This window comes from Chanos chanos, chromosome 16 (genome assembly GCF_902362185.1).
Source record: "Chanos chanos chromosome 16, fChaCha1.1, whole genome shotgun sequence".
Taxonomy (NCBI): Eukaryota; Metazoa; Chordata; class Actinopteri; order Gonorynchiformes; family Chanidae; genus Chanos; species Chanos chanos.
In genome coordinates this window covers 7,554,715-7,570,316 of record NC_044510.1, presented here as the reverse complement: position 1 = coordinate 7,570,316, position 15,602 = coordinate 7,554,715, and the positions used below count along the sequence as shown (strand labels likewise).

General features: G+C 42.0%; 1 protein-coding gene across 2 annotated transcripts in view; it reads right to left on the bottom strand.

The window, feature by feature from the left end:
* Nucleotides 1–15,602, bottom strand: part of asic2 (acid-sensing (proton-gated) ion channel 2) — a 261,250-nt gene that overhangs the window by 22,630 nt on the left and 223,018 nt on the right. For both annotated transcript variants that reach the window (XM_030793672.1, XM_030793671.1), the window contains exon 2: nt 2,100–2,250. In XM_030793672.1, coding sequence (XP_030649532.1) covers nt 2,100–2,250 — 151 coding nt within the window. The remainder of the gene's footprint in view (nt 1–2,099; nt 2,251–15,602) is intronic.

Sequence of the window (15,602 nt, the reverse complement as noted above, 5' to 3'; positions counted from 1 at the left end):
GCCCCGGTGCGTTGGCCGCCGAATCGTTTTTCGGTCGAGGGAGCGGATTTCGGTACGGGCGATGCATATGCATGAGCCCAACGCTGGGTCTTTTGCGTGCCCCGTTTTCAATTTGTCATCCTATCTCTGCCCTTGTCTCTTCCTCTTTCTCTCTCACATACAAACATTCTGTTTTTTTCCTGCCCCCCTCCTCCCCTCTCTCCCTCCCTATGTATTCACTCTCTCTTTCTGTCTCTCTCTCTCTCTCTCTCATTACGTTTTGTTCTGTGTCTGTCCTACGCTGTCTTTCTCCCTGCCCTGTCTCTGTCTCTCTCTCTGTCTCTGTCTGTCTCTCATTTGATCCAAAAAGAGAATGAGAGGTTATCAGTGGGTAGCCAGGTGGTAATAATAGAAGAGAAGGCAAGAGAGCAAAAGGTGATTCTTTTCTTCCATTAGGCGTGGAAGAGAGCGGGAGACAAAGAGAGACAGAGAGACGGAGAGAGAGAGAGAGAGAGAAAGAGAGAGAGAGACAGAGAGAGAGAGGGGGGTCAGATAAGGGTGAGACTCAAATTTAGTTTACACCAGGGCCCAGTCGAGACATTGTTTGAACAAGAGAAACTCCACGGCAAAGGGACACAAGACACACGCCTCCGCGGATTACCTGGTTCAACTCAGAACACGTTTGATTGCCATAAAGCTCTCGGAGTGATATGTTTTCATTCACACACACTCAGAAACAGTGTAGTTAATTACATTGTTATTGTGTGGTAATAACACAGTTATAATGTTGTTATATTGTTATTAGCTGTATATGGCTATAATGATTTAATTATTACGGTTGTGAAATGTTTTATAAATGTAGGTGCTATAATATGGGCAGCTGTTTTAATCAGTAATTACAGAGATGTGATCAAGAGAGGGCCATTTTACCTAGAGCCAAATGCGCTCATACGCTTGACTATGGGTGTACGAAAGTCGTGCTTTTGTAATTTCTTAATCGTGTTAAAGATGCTAAAAATAGATATTGTATCCTCATAACAACACTGCAGCAATGTTTAGAAACTCATACAATATATTCATCATTAAAAAAAAAACAACTGGACCACAGTTACAGTAAAAAAAAAAAAAAAAAAAGACCACAGAAAAGCGCTTATTACAAATGCAAAGAACATGATTATGGAGCAATTACACTTTAAATCATGGACCGACTGATATGTGTTGTGTTTCTTCACATGGAGATCTATACATTCAGTTCTGAGTCATATTGAGAAAGTCTAAAGGGGAAATTGTGGGGTATTACAGCCCAGCGGCGAGGGGGGAGGTGACTCTTTATAGAGGGCAATGAGCACTCTCGCCGGCTTTAATGGTGTGTGACGTCTGTGGGAAAATATTAGGAGAATGAAGGAGGCGTTGGAGAAGAGGCCTAGTGGGAGTTTGGGGGGGGAGGGTGGCGTTAATTGAGAAATGTGACTCTCAGAGAGGGTTGAGCATGTAAAGAGAGAGGAGGTCGGACATGATGTGGTAGAGAAGTAATAAGGCACAAAAGTGGGGAGTGTGTATGTGTGCGTGCGTGTGTGTTTATATCTGTGTGTGTGTGCGCGTGTATGTCTGTGTGTGTGTGTGTGTGTGTTAACAGATGTGTGTGTATACCTGTATCACCCCACACGGGCAGGTATTCATCTTGCTGGATGTCGTGTATGTCTGTATGTTTGTGTGTGTGTGTGTGTGTATGTCTGTGTGTGTGTGTGTGTTAACAGATGTGTGTGTATACCTGTATCACCCCACACAGGCAGGTATTCATCTTGCTGGATGTCGTGTATGTCTGTATGTTTGTGTGTGTGTGTGTATGTCTGTGTGTGTGTGTGTGTTAACAGATGTGTGTGTGTATACCTGTATCTCCCCACACAGGCAGGTATTCATCTTGCTGGATGTCGTGTGTGTGTGTGTATGTCTGTGTGTGTGTGTGTGGTAACAGATGTGTGTGTGTATACCTGTATCTCCCCACACAGGCAGGTATTCATCTTGCTGGATGTCGTGTATGTCTGTATGTTTGTGTGTGTGTGTGTGTGTGTGTATGTCTGTGTGTATGTGTGTGTGTTAACAGATGTGTGTGTGTATACCTGTATCTCCCCACACGGGCAGGTATTCATCTTGCTGGATGTCCAGCATGATCTCCAGACCGTTTCCTGTCCCGCCTTTCATAGTGGTCCGCAGAGTCTTCCCCTCCTCCACCCCGTTAAACATGTAACACTTCCCATACCGCGTGAAGACCTGCACACAGAGAGAGAGAGAGAGAGAGAGAGAGAGAGAGGAGACTCATTGTTATTACAGTACTATGTATTTGCCTGTGCGAAAAAAAGCAAGTGAAAAAGATACAGGAGAAACCAGAAGACTGGTATAATACAGAGGGAGCATTTACTATGGCTGAAACAACAGTTTAACTAATCACAGCTTACAGGAACCAATCAGTAAATTCACAGGACAGGACCGGTATTTAGTCATAACTGCCCACCACTGGCTGGTAAAATGACTGACAGACGGAGCGGCGAATGATAGACTTTTACATACATACAGGTCCTGTACCGCACATGTTTGTCCCCTCATATCTAAACTCTCTCCCAGATACCCCTCTTACATACACGCTACCAGAGACATAGGATATAAAACATCTCCATATACCCCTCTTACATACACGCTACCAGAGACATAGGATATACAACATCTCCATATACCCCTCTTACATACACGCTACCAGAGACATAGGATATAAAACATCTCCATATACCCCTCTTACATACACGCTACCAGAGACATAGGATATACAACATCTCCATATACCCCTCTTACATACATGTCACCAGAGACATAGGATATAAAACATCTCCATATACCCCTCTTACATACACGCTACCAGAGACATAGGATATACAACATCTCCATATACCCCTCTTACGTACATGTCACCAGAGACATAGGATATAAAACATCTCCATATACCCCTCTTACATACACGCTACCAGAGACATAGGATATAAAACATCTCCATATACCCCTCTTACATACACGTCACCAGAGACATAGGATATACAACATCTCCATATACCCCTCTTACATACACGCTACCAGAGACATAGGATATACAACATCTCCATATACCCCTCTTACATACACGCTACCAGAGACATAGGATATAAAACATCTCCATATACCCCTCTTACATACACATCACCAGAGACATAGGATATAAAACATCTCCATATACCCCTCTTACATACACATCACCAGAGACATAGGATATACAACATCTCCATATACCCCTCTTACATACACGCTACCAGAGACATAGGATATAAAACATCTCCATATACCCCTCTTACATACACGCTACCAGAGACATAGGATATAAAACATCTCCATATACCCCTCTTACATACACATCACCAGAGACATAGGATATACAACATCTCCATATACCCCTCTTACATACACGTCACCAGAGACATAGGATATAAAACATCTCCATATACCCCTCTTACATACACATCACCAGAGACATAGGATATACAACATCTCCATATACCCCTCTTACATACACGTCACCAGAGACATAGGATATACAACATCTCCATATACCCCTCTTACATACACGTCACCAGAGACATAGGATATAAAACATCTCCATATACCCCTCTTACATACACGCTACCAGAGACATAGGATATAAAACATCTCCATATACCCCTCTTACATACACGCTACCAGAGACATAGGATATAAAACATCTCCATATACCCCTCTTACATACACGCTACCAGAGACATAGGATATAAAACATCTCCATATACCCCTCTTACATACACGCTACCAGAGACATAGGATATACAACATCTCCATATACCCCTCTTTCATACACGTCACCAGAGACATAGGATATAAAACATCTCCATATACCCCTCTTACATACACACTACCAGAGACATAGGATATAAAACATCTCCATATACCCCTCTTACATACACATCACCAGAGACATAGGATATACAACATCTCCATATACCCCTCTTTCATACACGTCACCAGAGACATAGGATATAAAACATCTCCATATACCCCTCTTACATACACGCTACCAGAGACATAGGATATAAAACATCTCCATATACCCCTCTTACATACACATCACCAGAGACATAGGATATAAAACATCTCCATATACCCCTCTTACATACACATCACCAGAGACATAGGATATAAAACATCTCCATATACCCCTCTTACATACACGCTACCAGAGACATAGGATATACAACATCTCCATATACCCCTCTTACATACACGCTACCAGAGACATAGGATATACAACATCTCCATATACCCCTCTTTCATACACGTCACCAGAGACATAGGATATAAAACATCTCCATATACCCCTCTTACATACACGTCACCAGAGACATAGGATATAAAACATCTCCATATACCCCTCTTACATACATGTCACCAGAGACATAGGATATAAAACATCTCCATATACCCCTCTTACATACATGTCACCAGAGACATAGGATATAAAACATCTCCATATACCCCTCTTACATACACATCACCAGAGACATAGGATATACAACATCTCCATATACCCCTCTTACATACATGTCACCAGAGACATAGGATATAAAACATCTCCATATACCCCTCTTACATACACGTCACCAGAGACATAGGATATAAAACATCTCCATATACCCCTCTTACATACACGCTACCAGAGACATAGGATATAAAACATCTCCATATACCCCTCTTACATACACATCACCAGAGACATAGGATATACAACATCTCCATATACCCCTCTTTCATACACGTCACCAGAGACATAGGATATAAAACATCTCCATATACCCCTCTTACATACACGCTACCAGAGACATAGGATATAAAACATCTCCATATACCCCTCTTACATATATGTCACCAGAGACATAGGATATAAAACATCTCCATATACCCCTCTTACATACACGCTACCAGAGACATAGGATATAAAACATCTCCATATACCCCTCTTACATACACGCTACCAGAGACATAGGATATAAAACATCTCCATATACCCCTCTTACATACACATCACCAGAGACATAGGATATAAAACATCTCCATATACCCCTCTTACGTACATGTCACAAGAGACATAGGATATAAAACATCTCCATATACCCCTCTTACATACATGTCACCAGAGACATAGGATATAAAACATCTCCATATACCCCTCTTACATACATGTCACCAGAGACATAGGATATAAAACATCTCCATATACCCCTCTTACATACACATCACCAGAGACATAGGATATACAACATCTCCATATACCCCTCTTACATACATGTCACCAGAGACATAGGATATAAAACATCTCCATATACCCCTCTTACATACACGTCACCAGAGACATAGGATATAAAACATCTCCATATACCCCTCTTACATACACGCTACCAGAGACATAGGATATAAAACATCTCCATATACCCCTCTTACATACACATCACCAGAGACATAGGATATACAACATCTCCATATACCCCTCTTTCATACACGTCACCAGAGACATAGGATATAAAACATCTCCATATACCCCTCTTACATACACATCACCAGAGACATAGGATATAAAACATCTCCATATACCCCTCTTACATACACATCACCAGAGACATAGGATATACAACATCTCCATATACCCCTCTTACATACACGCTACCAGAGACATAGGATATAAAACATCTCCATATACCCCTCTTACATACACGCTACCAGAGACATAGGATATAAAACATCTCCATATACCCCTCTTACATACACATCACCAGAGACATAGGATATACAACATCTCCATATACCCCTCTTACATACACGTCACCAGAGACATAGGATATAAAACATCTCCATATACCCCTCTTACATACACATCACCAGAGACATAGGATATAAAACATCTCCATATACCCCTCTTACATACACGTCACCAGAGACATAGGATATAAAACATCTCCATATACCCCTCTTACATACACGTTACCAGAGACATAGGATATAAAACATCTCCAGAGGGCAAGGAAGAAGTCACATGTATTAGTCCCTTGGTTATTCTTCAGAGGGTTCTACCATCATAACCTGATATGATGTCAAAAGAATGGCTCCTGATGCATCCTGGGTCCATTAACTCAAATAGGGAGATATGGGTAAATGAGTTTTTATTCGTTTTAATGGCCCTCTGGTTGACACCACAGGACCTGAGCAGAAACGAAACCCCGCTGTTATAATAAAATGGAGAAGAGAGAGAGAGAGAGAGAGAGAGAGAGAGAGAGAGAGAGGGATACCATCGCCAGACAGTTTTTCTATCAGCCCTCCATTCGTCCATCTAGCTATCTGTCTATCTATCTATCTCAATTCTTCAGAACAGAACTAGTATCCCAGTATGGGGAAAGATAGAGGATGAGTTAGCACTTTCTGGATGGGTTCTCAGTAAGATAAGGTAGGTGTGTGTGTGTGTGTGTGTGTGTACGTGTTAAAAGAGCAAAAAGTGAAAAAGGAAAAAGAAAAAAAAGTGAAAGATTAACAGCGAAGGTAATTACTGTACAGTTTGACTGAACGTGATGAAACAGCCGTCACAGTAAAATATTCAAATCATCTTTAGATCACTGTCCTGTGACCGAGGACGAACGTTATTATTCATAACTGTAAAAAAAAAAAAAAAAAAAAAAAATCACGCTTTGCAGTTTCGTCTCGACGCTTTGCTAACCACACACAACTCAGACTTTCTCGCTCTCATAAAATATAAGCTCTCTTCTCAAGCTAAGTGGAGACTGAAAGCCATCTCTCTCTCTCTCTCCCTTTCTATCTCTCTCTATCTTTGCCTGTAGTGGTTACTCTAATGAATACAAGTTAAATTAAATAATTCAAAAAGCTGATAAGAGCTAGCATGACGCAAACCACAGCATAATCCAGGCAGGAGGTGGAGAACACACGCGGCTCTGTGCGAAAGAGGTGGGGAGGGTGGGGGGGGGGTCATTTCCTAAAATATTTTTCTGTACGTCACGATCGACAACCGTTACCGCGGCCCCAAAAAATCTATCTCTCCATTATTTTCACCCCACGGAGCCTGTACATTGTGTGCAACGTGTTCTGGACGACGCAACGGCGGAGTGATGGATGGCAGGATGAGCGACGGGAGCGAAGGGGATGGGAACACCCTCCTCCTTCTCTGCTTTTCCTCCGGGAACGGAAAAAAATTCTCCCTCTCTTCACCTGACCGGATGCTATTGCCCTTTCGGCATCAACACTTTTCCCCAAGCTCATCCGTCATAAATCGCTACTGAGGGACGGAATACGCCGAGATTCCCTGTGAGATGATGGAACCAGGATGGAAACTGACTCATTACAGATAGTCTTTAAATGAAATAAAAAGAAAGAAAAAGCTGACCTTTTTCATTGTATTGTAACAAATTAACCCCCCCCCCCAGCAAACGCACACACACACACACAGACACAAACACACACACACACATGCTACCACACACACACAGACACGCTACCACACACACACACACACACAAATACATTCATGCAGTGGGTAGAGATTGTGGACAAGAGTATATTGTTCAGCTGGGACTAAAGCTACCTGTGTGTAGCAGAGAAAGCAGAAATATTCACATTCCTCTCAGAGAGCGAAAGAGACAGACGTAGAGAGAGAGGGAGAGAGAGAAAGTTTTGATGAAAATATATGTAGATGTGTCTTGCAGTCCACAGAGCAGTGACTACCTAATGACTTAGAGCGAGAGAGAGAGAAAGAGAGAGAGGGAGGGAGAGAGAGAGCGAGAGAGAGAGAGAGAGAGAGGTAGCTGGGAGCATGTAAGGGCCAATAACAAGCTGTTATCTCTCTCTCTCTTTTTCCCTATCTCTTTTTTCTCCTCTCACACCATCTCTCTCTTTTCCCCTCTCACACTCTCTTTTTTCCATCTCACACTAGCTATCTCTTTTTCCCTTTCATACTACTCTCTGTCACACACACACACACGTATTTACCATGACATAGTACTCAAAACGCCAGTGCTAAGCTCTTAGCATTGCTATCAGCATTCATTGTAAACATCTCTTTTTATTTTTTAAACCGTCTCAGTGGAATAGCTAATTGTTTTTTTTTTTTCATGTGCACAGCGTAGGTAGTTAACGCGACACGATAAACGAACAGCCACCATAAACATCTGCTCTCCGGGAGCGTCCCGCGTCTCCGTCTCACACGCGCACAAACAACAAACAAACAAAGAAAAACGGCTGAGTCACGGGGCGTAGCTCCGTTTGGTCGGCTTCGTTTACCCGGTTACCTTCTCACAGACGTCGATAAGCCATTATGACTCTTAACGACTTTCCCATAGCTTTTAATCAGCGCTGTCTATAACCGGCTAGCCCAGTCACCCCGTCTCCCCGTCAATATAAACAAGTCAATAGTTATTTACAGCAACTGAAGGCAGGTGTAGGTTATCGGTTAAACGTTTTTATAGCTTAATTTGAGTGCTCTGAACAATGCGGATGCGGCGAGAAAGCCATTTTGATCGTGGTTTTGTATCCATAGCATTCATTTAGACCAAACCAAAATGTCTGGGTATCTATTAAATCTCTTTTGTATAAAAAACATGTTTTCAAAATGGGTTTTTTTTTTTTGCTGTTGTTGTTGTTGTTGTAACGTGCCAAGATGGCCAGACCTTGTTATCCTGAGTCGTTGAGTGAGCCGTTATGACTGACAGAGAAAGACAGAAAGTGATTCGAGTCTTTGGAGTTTGTCACCAATTAAGTATGTGAAAATAAATTCATTATGCTTTCAGTCACAGGAGAGTGGGAGAGAGAGAGAAACAGGAAGACAGAGACTGGTCCAGTGTTGCAGTTTGTCTCTAATTACACATGAGAACATAAATTCAGACAAAAGAGAGAGAGAGAGAATGTCTTACATAAATCCTATTCAGTGGACATTTACATACAAAGTTATGTGTGTATGATGGCATAAGTGTATGTGTATAAAAATTAAACCAAGTACACAATAAGAAGAGTAAATTTGCATTTACATGAGCTTGTGTGTGCGTGTGTGTGCGCGCGTGTGTGAATATGTGTAGAAAGAAAACTCATTAGGTAGTCTGCAAAAAACAGGCTTGAGAATGTTCCGGAGCATGTTAGCCCAAAATCAAAGACAAACACCCACCATCTTATCAGAGGGAAAGGTTACAGTTAACACCAGATGTAACCGTAGTCTGAAAAACATTCGCAACGTGACTAATCTAACAGGTGTCCACTCCAGAAGGCCGGTAATTAATCTTAAGAGTTGGGGGGAAAAATCGCGTTTGACAGGCTCTGATGATGCTTTCACATTCCAAATTTTCCAGCTCTTATTGCTCGAGATTTTTTTCCGTGCGCTGTGGTGTCTAAAAGAAAGTTGTATGGTTTTATCTTTTCTTTGTCTTTCTCTCTCTTGTCATCACTCTTGTTGGCCAGTGTTTTTCTTTTCTTTTTTTTTTTTTTTTTTTTGCAAATTGGTCTCTCTCTCTCTCTCTCTCTTTTCTGTGTCTTTCGCTCTTTTTTTCTTCTTCTCATTGTCCTCCGGGCTCAGAGTTTCTGTTTTTTTTTCCCCCAATCCATCTATCCCATCCCTTTCTTTCATCTCTTCCACTCTCCTTGGCTCCTCTTTTCTCCTCTCTGTTTTTTACGAGCGTAAAATGTTCTGTCCGTTGATTGCTGGAGCAGACGGACAAAGACAAATCTTGAAACGCAGCGTTTGGAATAACGAGTAAATTTCTTTCTCTCAAACTTTCCGACCAAATGTTCTCAGTGAGAGCAAAACTTTTCAAGTCGGCTTCACAGTAAAGTAAACGATTTTCGCTGTTTACACAGCAAGAAAAAAACAAAACAAAACCCTCACAGCATCTCAGCTCTTGGCAACCACATACAAAAAAAAAAAAAAAAAGAAAGAGAAAAAGAAAAATAAAGTTTAGAGTGCATTGCTGTAGCTCCCCCCCCCCCCCATCTAACCGATCAACAGCTTTTTTTTTTTTTTTTTTTTTTTGGTCATCTTCTTCTTGGCTTTTTTTTTTCTTTTTTTAAAATTTCGATCAGAATCGAAAAGTGTTGCCCGGGGAGCTCCCTCGTTCTCACACCCTAACTGACGGATGGATTGTCTCTCTCGGACGTGGATGCCGCCGCTTCTCCATCGCGTACCTCCGTCCTCTGCCGCACCTCCTTTACCTTTTCATCCCTCGTTCCGCTGTGTCTGTTTATCTCCCCCTATGGGCTCTTTGTCTGCCTGCGGCTCTGTTTCCACTTAAGGCTCTGGACATATCTGTTTGGCTTCTCCTCTCCTCTTTCTCCCTCTCTCTCTCTCTCTATCTTTCTTTCTATCCTTTTCTCTCCATGATTTGATGAAGTTATAGTCAGTGCTGCTGTAGGGAGGAGAGAGGAGAGGAAAACGTAAACTTGGAAACAGATGGAGTGGAGAGGAAAAGCAGGGTGGAGAGAGAGAGAGGGAGAGGGAGAGAGAGAGAGAGGTGAGGTGAGGAGAAGATAAGAAATCGCTCAAGGTTGGCGCTCCAGCAGTAAACTATCCGTGGGCACGGTCCTGAGCGTTGCCGTGTTTTGTAGCCTTGAATTTCTAGTCTCCACTCACACCACAGTCAGTTCCCCACACATTTCTCTTTCTCTCTCTCTCTCTCATTCTCTCTCTCTCTCTCTTTCTCTGTCCCCTAGGTCTGTCAACATTCAGCCTCTGAATGATATTACCACCATACTGAGCTGCTGCACTTACTGACAAATTGATTAATGCAGACAACTGGGTGGTTGGTGGAAACAAAAAACAAACCCCCGAAAAGAATTTATGCTCCACTCCACTTAAAACGGAGGATCACTGGCTATTGCAGGCATTAGAATGCACCTGGAGTCTGTGGATATATCTTTACTTTTCTTCAACTTGAATATGATTACATTAAATTATGCATGTGGATGTTACATATGGTGTGAGTGTGTGCGAGTATTTGTGTGAAGCTGTCGTTAATTAATATGGGTGTATGGCTAAAATGGGATTCATCCTATTCAAAATCCAGCCAAGGTTCTCTAGTAACAGCATGGCTTGTTGACTAGAATAGTTTTCACGCTTTCAGCTTAATGGGCGGCTCCTGAAAGCTGTCAGTCAAAAAAAAAAAAAAAGACTTATCACAACTGTCCACAATATACCTGTGAATAATGGGGTTCATCCACAAGTCTACATGATGCTACGAGTGGTCTCTCTCTCGTCTAAGAAAAAAAAATCAACAACAGCAATGCACTTATCTTCGGATCGTGTTGCTTTGGTTGGACATGGTTAGCCTTGGTTAGACTTGGTTGGACCTGGTTAGACTTGGTTGCACTTAAACTTGGTTAGACTTCGTTAGACTTGATTAGACTTGGTTAGACTTGATTAGACTTGGTTAGACTTGATTAGACTTGGTTGGACTTGATTAGACTTGGTTAGACTTGATTAGACTTGGTTAGGCTCGGCTGGACTTGAACTTAGTTAGACTTGATTAGACTTGGTTAGGCTCGGCTGGACTTAAACTTAGACTTGATTAGACTTGATTAGACTTAGTTAGACTTGATTAGACTTGATTAGACTTGGTTAGACTTGATTAGACTTAGTTAGACTTGATTAGACTTGGTTAGGCTCGGCTGGACTTAAACTTAGTTAGACTTGATTAGACTTGGTTAGACTTGATTAGACTTGATTAGACTTGGTTAGACTTGATTAGACTTGGTTAGGCTCGGCTGGACTTAAACTTGGTTGGACTTGATTAGACTTGGTTAGACTTGATTAGACTTGGTTAGGCTCGGCTGGACTTAAACTTGGTTGGACTTGATTAGACTTGGTTAGACTTGATTAGACTTGGTTGGACTTGATTAGACTTGGTTGGACTTGATTAGACTTGGTTAGACTTGATTAGACTTGGTTGGACTTGATTAGACTTGGTTGGACTTGATTAGACTTGGTTGGACTTGATTAGACTTGGTTAGACTTGATTAGACTTGGTTGGACTTGATTAGACTTGGTTAGACTTGATTAGACTTGGTTAGACTTGATTAGACTTGGTTGGACTTGATTAGACTTGGTTAGACTTGATTAGACTTGATTAGACTTGGTTAAACTTGGTTAGACTTGATTAGACTTGGTTAGGCTCGGCTGGACTTAAACTTAGTTAGACTTGATTAGACTTGATTAGACTTGGTTGGACTTGATTAGACTTGGTTAGACTTGATTAGACTTGATTAGACTTGGTTAGACTTGATTAGACTTGGTTAGACTTGGTTGGACTTGATTAGACTTGATTGGACTTGGTTGGACTTGGTTAGACTTGATTGGACTTGGTTGGACTTGGGTGAGACTGGTCCTCCGGCCTCAGGATCCATTACAGCGTACAGGTAATTGGACACTTATCATGAACCAGCTCCTTCACACTCCACTGAGCTTCCAGTTCAGAGCTGAGAGTGATGACCGCAGAGAAAATTTACATTTGGAATGCTGAGACCCAGGAGTGTGTGTATGTGTGTGTGTGTGTGTGTGTGTGTGTGTTTTATCAGTAAATGGGTGGGGGGGGGGTCTCTCTTAATTTACATAAGCTCTTTTATTATGATTTGGCTTTTTCTTTTTTTTTGGGGGGTTCTCAAATTGATGTCCATTAGCAACAAAATTCACTGCCTGTTTTTTTGTGGAGGAAGGAAAACTAGACAATATGCATCAGTGAAAAAAGCAGGGAGAGAGAAGTGAAGGTGGTTATAGAGAAACTGTGTGTGTGTGTGTGTGTAACATTTCATAGAAATGCATTGCAAAGTGCAAAGTTTGCAGCAAGCACTTTTTGTGGACACATTAGGGTGGTCTGGTGAGTGTGTGTATGAATAATGCAGGAGGGCAGAATAGGACACGCAACAGATGGCTGCTTAATGAACCCACCACCTCCACTGAACACTCCACACACACACACACACACACACACACACACACACACACACACACTCACACGCATGTACACTCACACGCACGCATGCGCATACATATACGTATATACACATGTATACACATACCCGCACCTGGTAAAACATTTTAGAGGAAGTATTATACCAACTGAATTGATCATATAGTTTATTTTTTAAGGCCAGTCGAGACTAATATATGATAGACAACAAAGATTTGGAATAGACTTACAAAGAGCAACGTAGGGAACAAGGGTGTGTGTGTGTGTGTGTTTATGTGTGGTGTGTGTGTGTGTGACAAAAAGGGGGAGCGAGAGAAAGAGAGAGAGAGAGAGAGAGAGAGAGAGAGAGAGAGAGAAATAAGATGTTTTCTGTGGCTTTTTGATCTCTTTGATGTAGCGTAACCTCTCATTTTCCAGCTTCTTGACCTGTGTGTGCATGCTTGCATGTGCGTGCGTGCGTGCGTGCGTGCGTCTGTGTGTGTGTGTATGCGTGTGTCTAAGTTTATATGCGTGCTGGAGCAGATAACATGCACATTGGATGACTCTAAATGCAGATACCAGTTCACTGATTAACTCCAGGCTGCAGTGGGCAAGCCCTCTCTTTGTCTCTCTCTCTTTTCTCTCTCTCTCTCTCCTGCACTGTTTTCTCTGCGATCATTAACCCCTTTTAATCCCTCTCTTTCAAACCCCCCCTCGCGAGCCACACTCAATTTCCTGTCTGTCTCCAGCGTCGTCTCCCTCAATCATTGCCTCGTTTACCGATCCTTCCCCCGCTCTCTCCGGAAATGAAACCAGACTCCGTAGGCTCCACGCTCTCCAAAGCATTTCCATCGCTCTGTGGCTGAGCAGAGTTCGATTCAGAACCCGCTGGAAGTTTCCTCCACATTCGACGTGTTCTGTTCCAGGTTCCCGTCGAATCCTCGGCCCATTTTTCTGAAGACCAACAAAACCGACCACCCCAATGACGGTACGTTAAAGAACCGCGTTGATTCCGTTTCGACATAATAACTCCTCATTACTCGCCTCTGAGTGCCCCCCCCCCATAATAACTCCTCATTACTCGCCTCTGAGTGCCCCCCCCCCCCCATAATAACTCCTCTTTACTCGTCTCTCAGTGGCTTCTCCCTCCCCAGCCCATCCACCCCCAGGTCCGGAAACATTTTCCAAACAAGCCTACAGCACTTTGCTTTGATCACCTCACAACACAACGGAAGACAGCCATGTCAAAAAACGATGACAGCTTTTCACCGCAGCCCCCCCCCCCCCCAAGTCATGTGATTCCCGTCACTAAATCTGCTGTCTGCCCGGAGTAGCTGTTGGCTACTAGTTGACGAGAAACTACAGAAGAGCACTACACCGTGTATGCCCGCTATGTACAAACACACAGAAGTGACATGATTATTTTAATGACATAGTACAGTGTGGAATTTCACAGTTCAGTAAGGCTCTGTGACAACACTTAATGAAATTTTGACTCTGCATATCCATTTGGATGCATGAACGAATGTGTGTTAAGATGGAGCAGGTGGACGAGCAGGCGACCAGGGAAAAAAGGCGGGAAAATCATTTCGTGTTAATTTTTCAGAGAGGCGAGCGGTTTGCTACTGTACAAAACAATAAGGTAAATGGGAAAGAATGCTACTACAATAAATAAATAACCATTGTATTACAATGACCGCGACCCGGTCCCGGATAAGCAACAGAAAATGGATGGATGGATGGATGGATGGATTACAATGTTAAGCCAACTGTTAAAGGAAGGTTACGGTATTAAATAACCATTGTATTACAATGTTAACCGAACTGTTAGAGGAGAGTCACGGTAACCGAACGGGAGAGAGCTGGAGTGGGCAGACTACTGTACAAAAGGAGGTAAAAATTCACTGAAAAAATGAATAAGATAAAAAAAAAGTGTTGTTTCTGTACTAAAATGGAGAGAAAACTTCTTGTTTGGCAAAAATGCGTTGTGGTATATGGAAAGAAGAACAGTAAAGGCAGCAGAAGAAATATACTGACGGTTATGTTAAAAACAAAGATGAATACCTTGTTACTGTAGCAACTAGTCCCTGTTTTAACATCTAAACCTAACTATAGTCACAGGAGGTTTAATGAGAAAGTAATTAAAATAAAGACACTTTTAAATACTGTAATAATAGGAGTGTACACACACACACACACACACACACAAACATATGTGTGTGTGTTTGATTCGTTTTGTACATATGTGACTCATCGCTTTATTGAAATTTAAAACAAAATGTGTTGTTCAGAAAAACAAAACAGATTTTTTTTAACACGGAAAACTTAAAACTTAACAGTTAACAAAGTTTCTGTGACGCTTTACCACAAGAAGCTGGAAACCTTTGCCACATGTGGTTCATTAGGAATTTCATACAAAGAAATTTCTAGAAGTTTCAATAAATGTTTGAGTAGAAATATTCCCAAAAATAGCTGTTTGGTAGGCGTGATGGGCCAAGACCTTCACTAAAGCTATGAGGATCAGCAGAGCACGCACACACACACACACACACACACACACACGCAGATATATACGCATGCAGAGTTGACGAA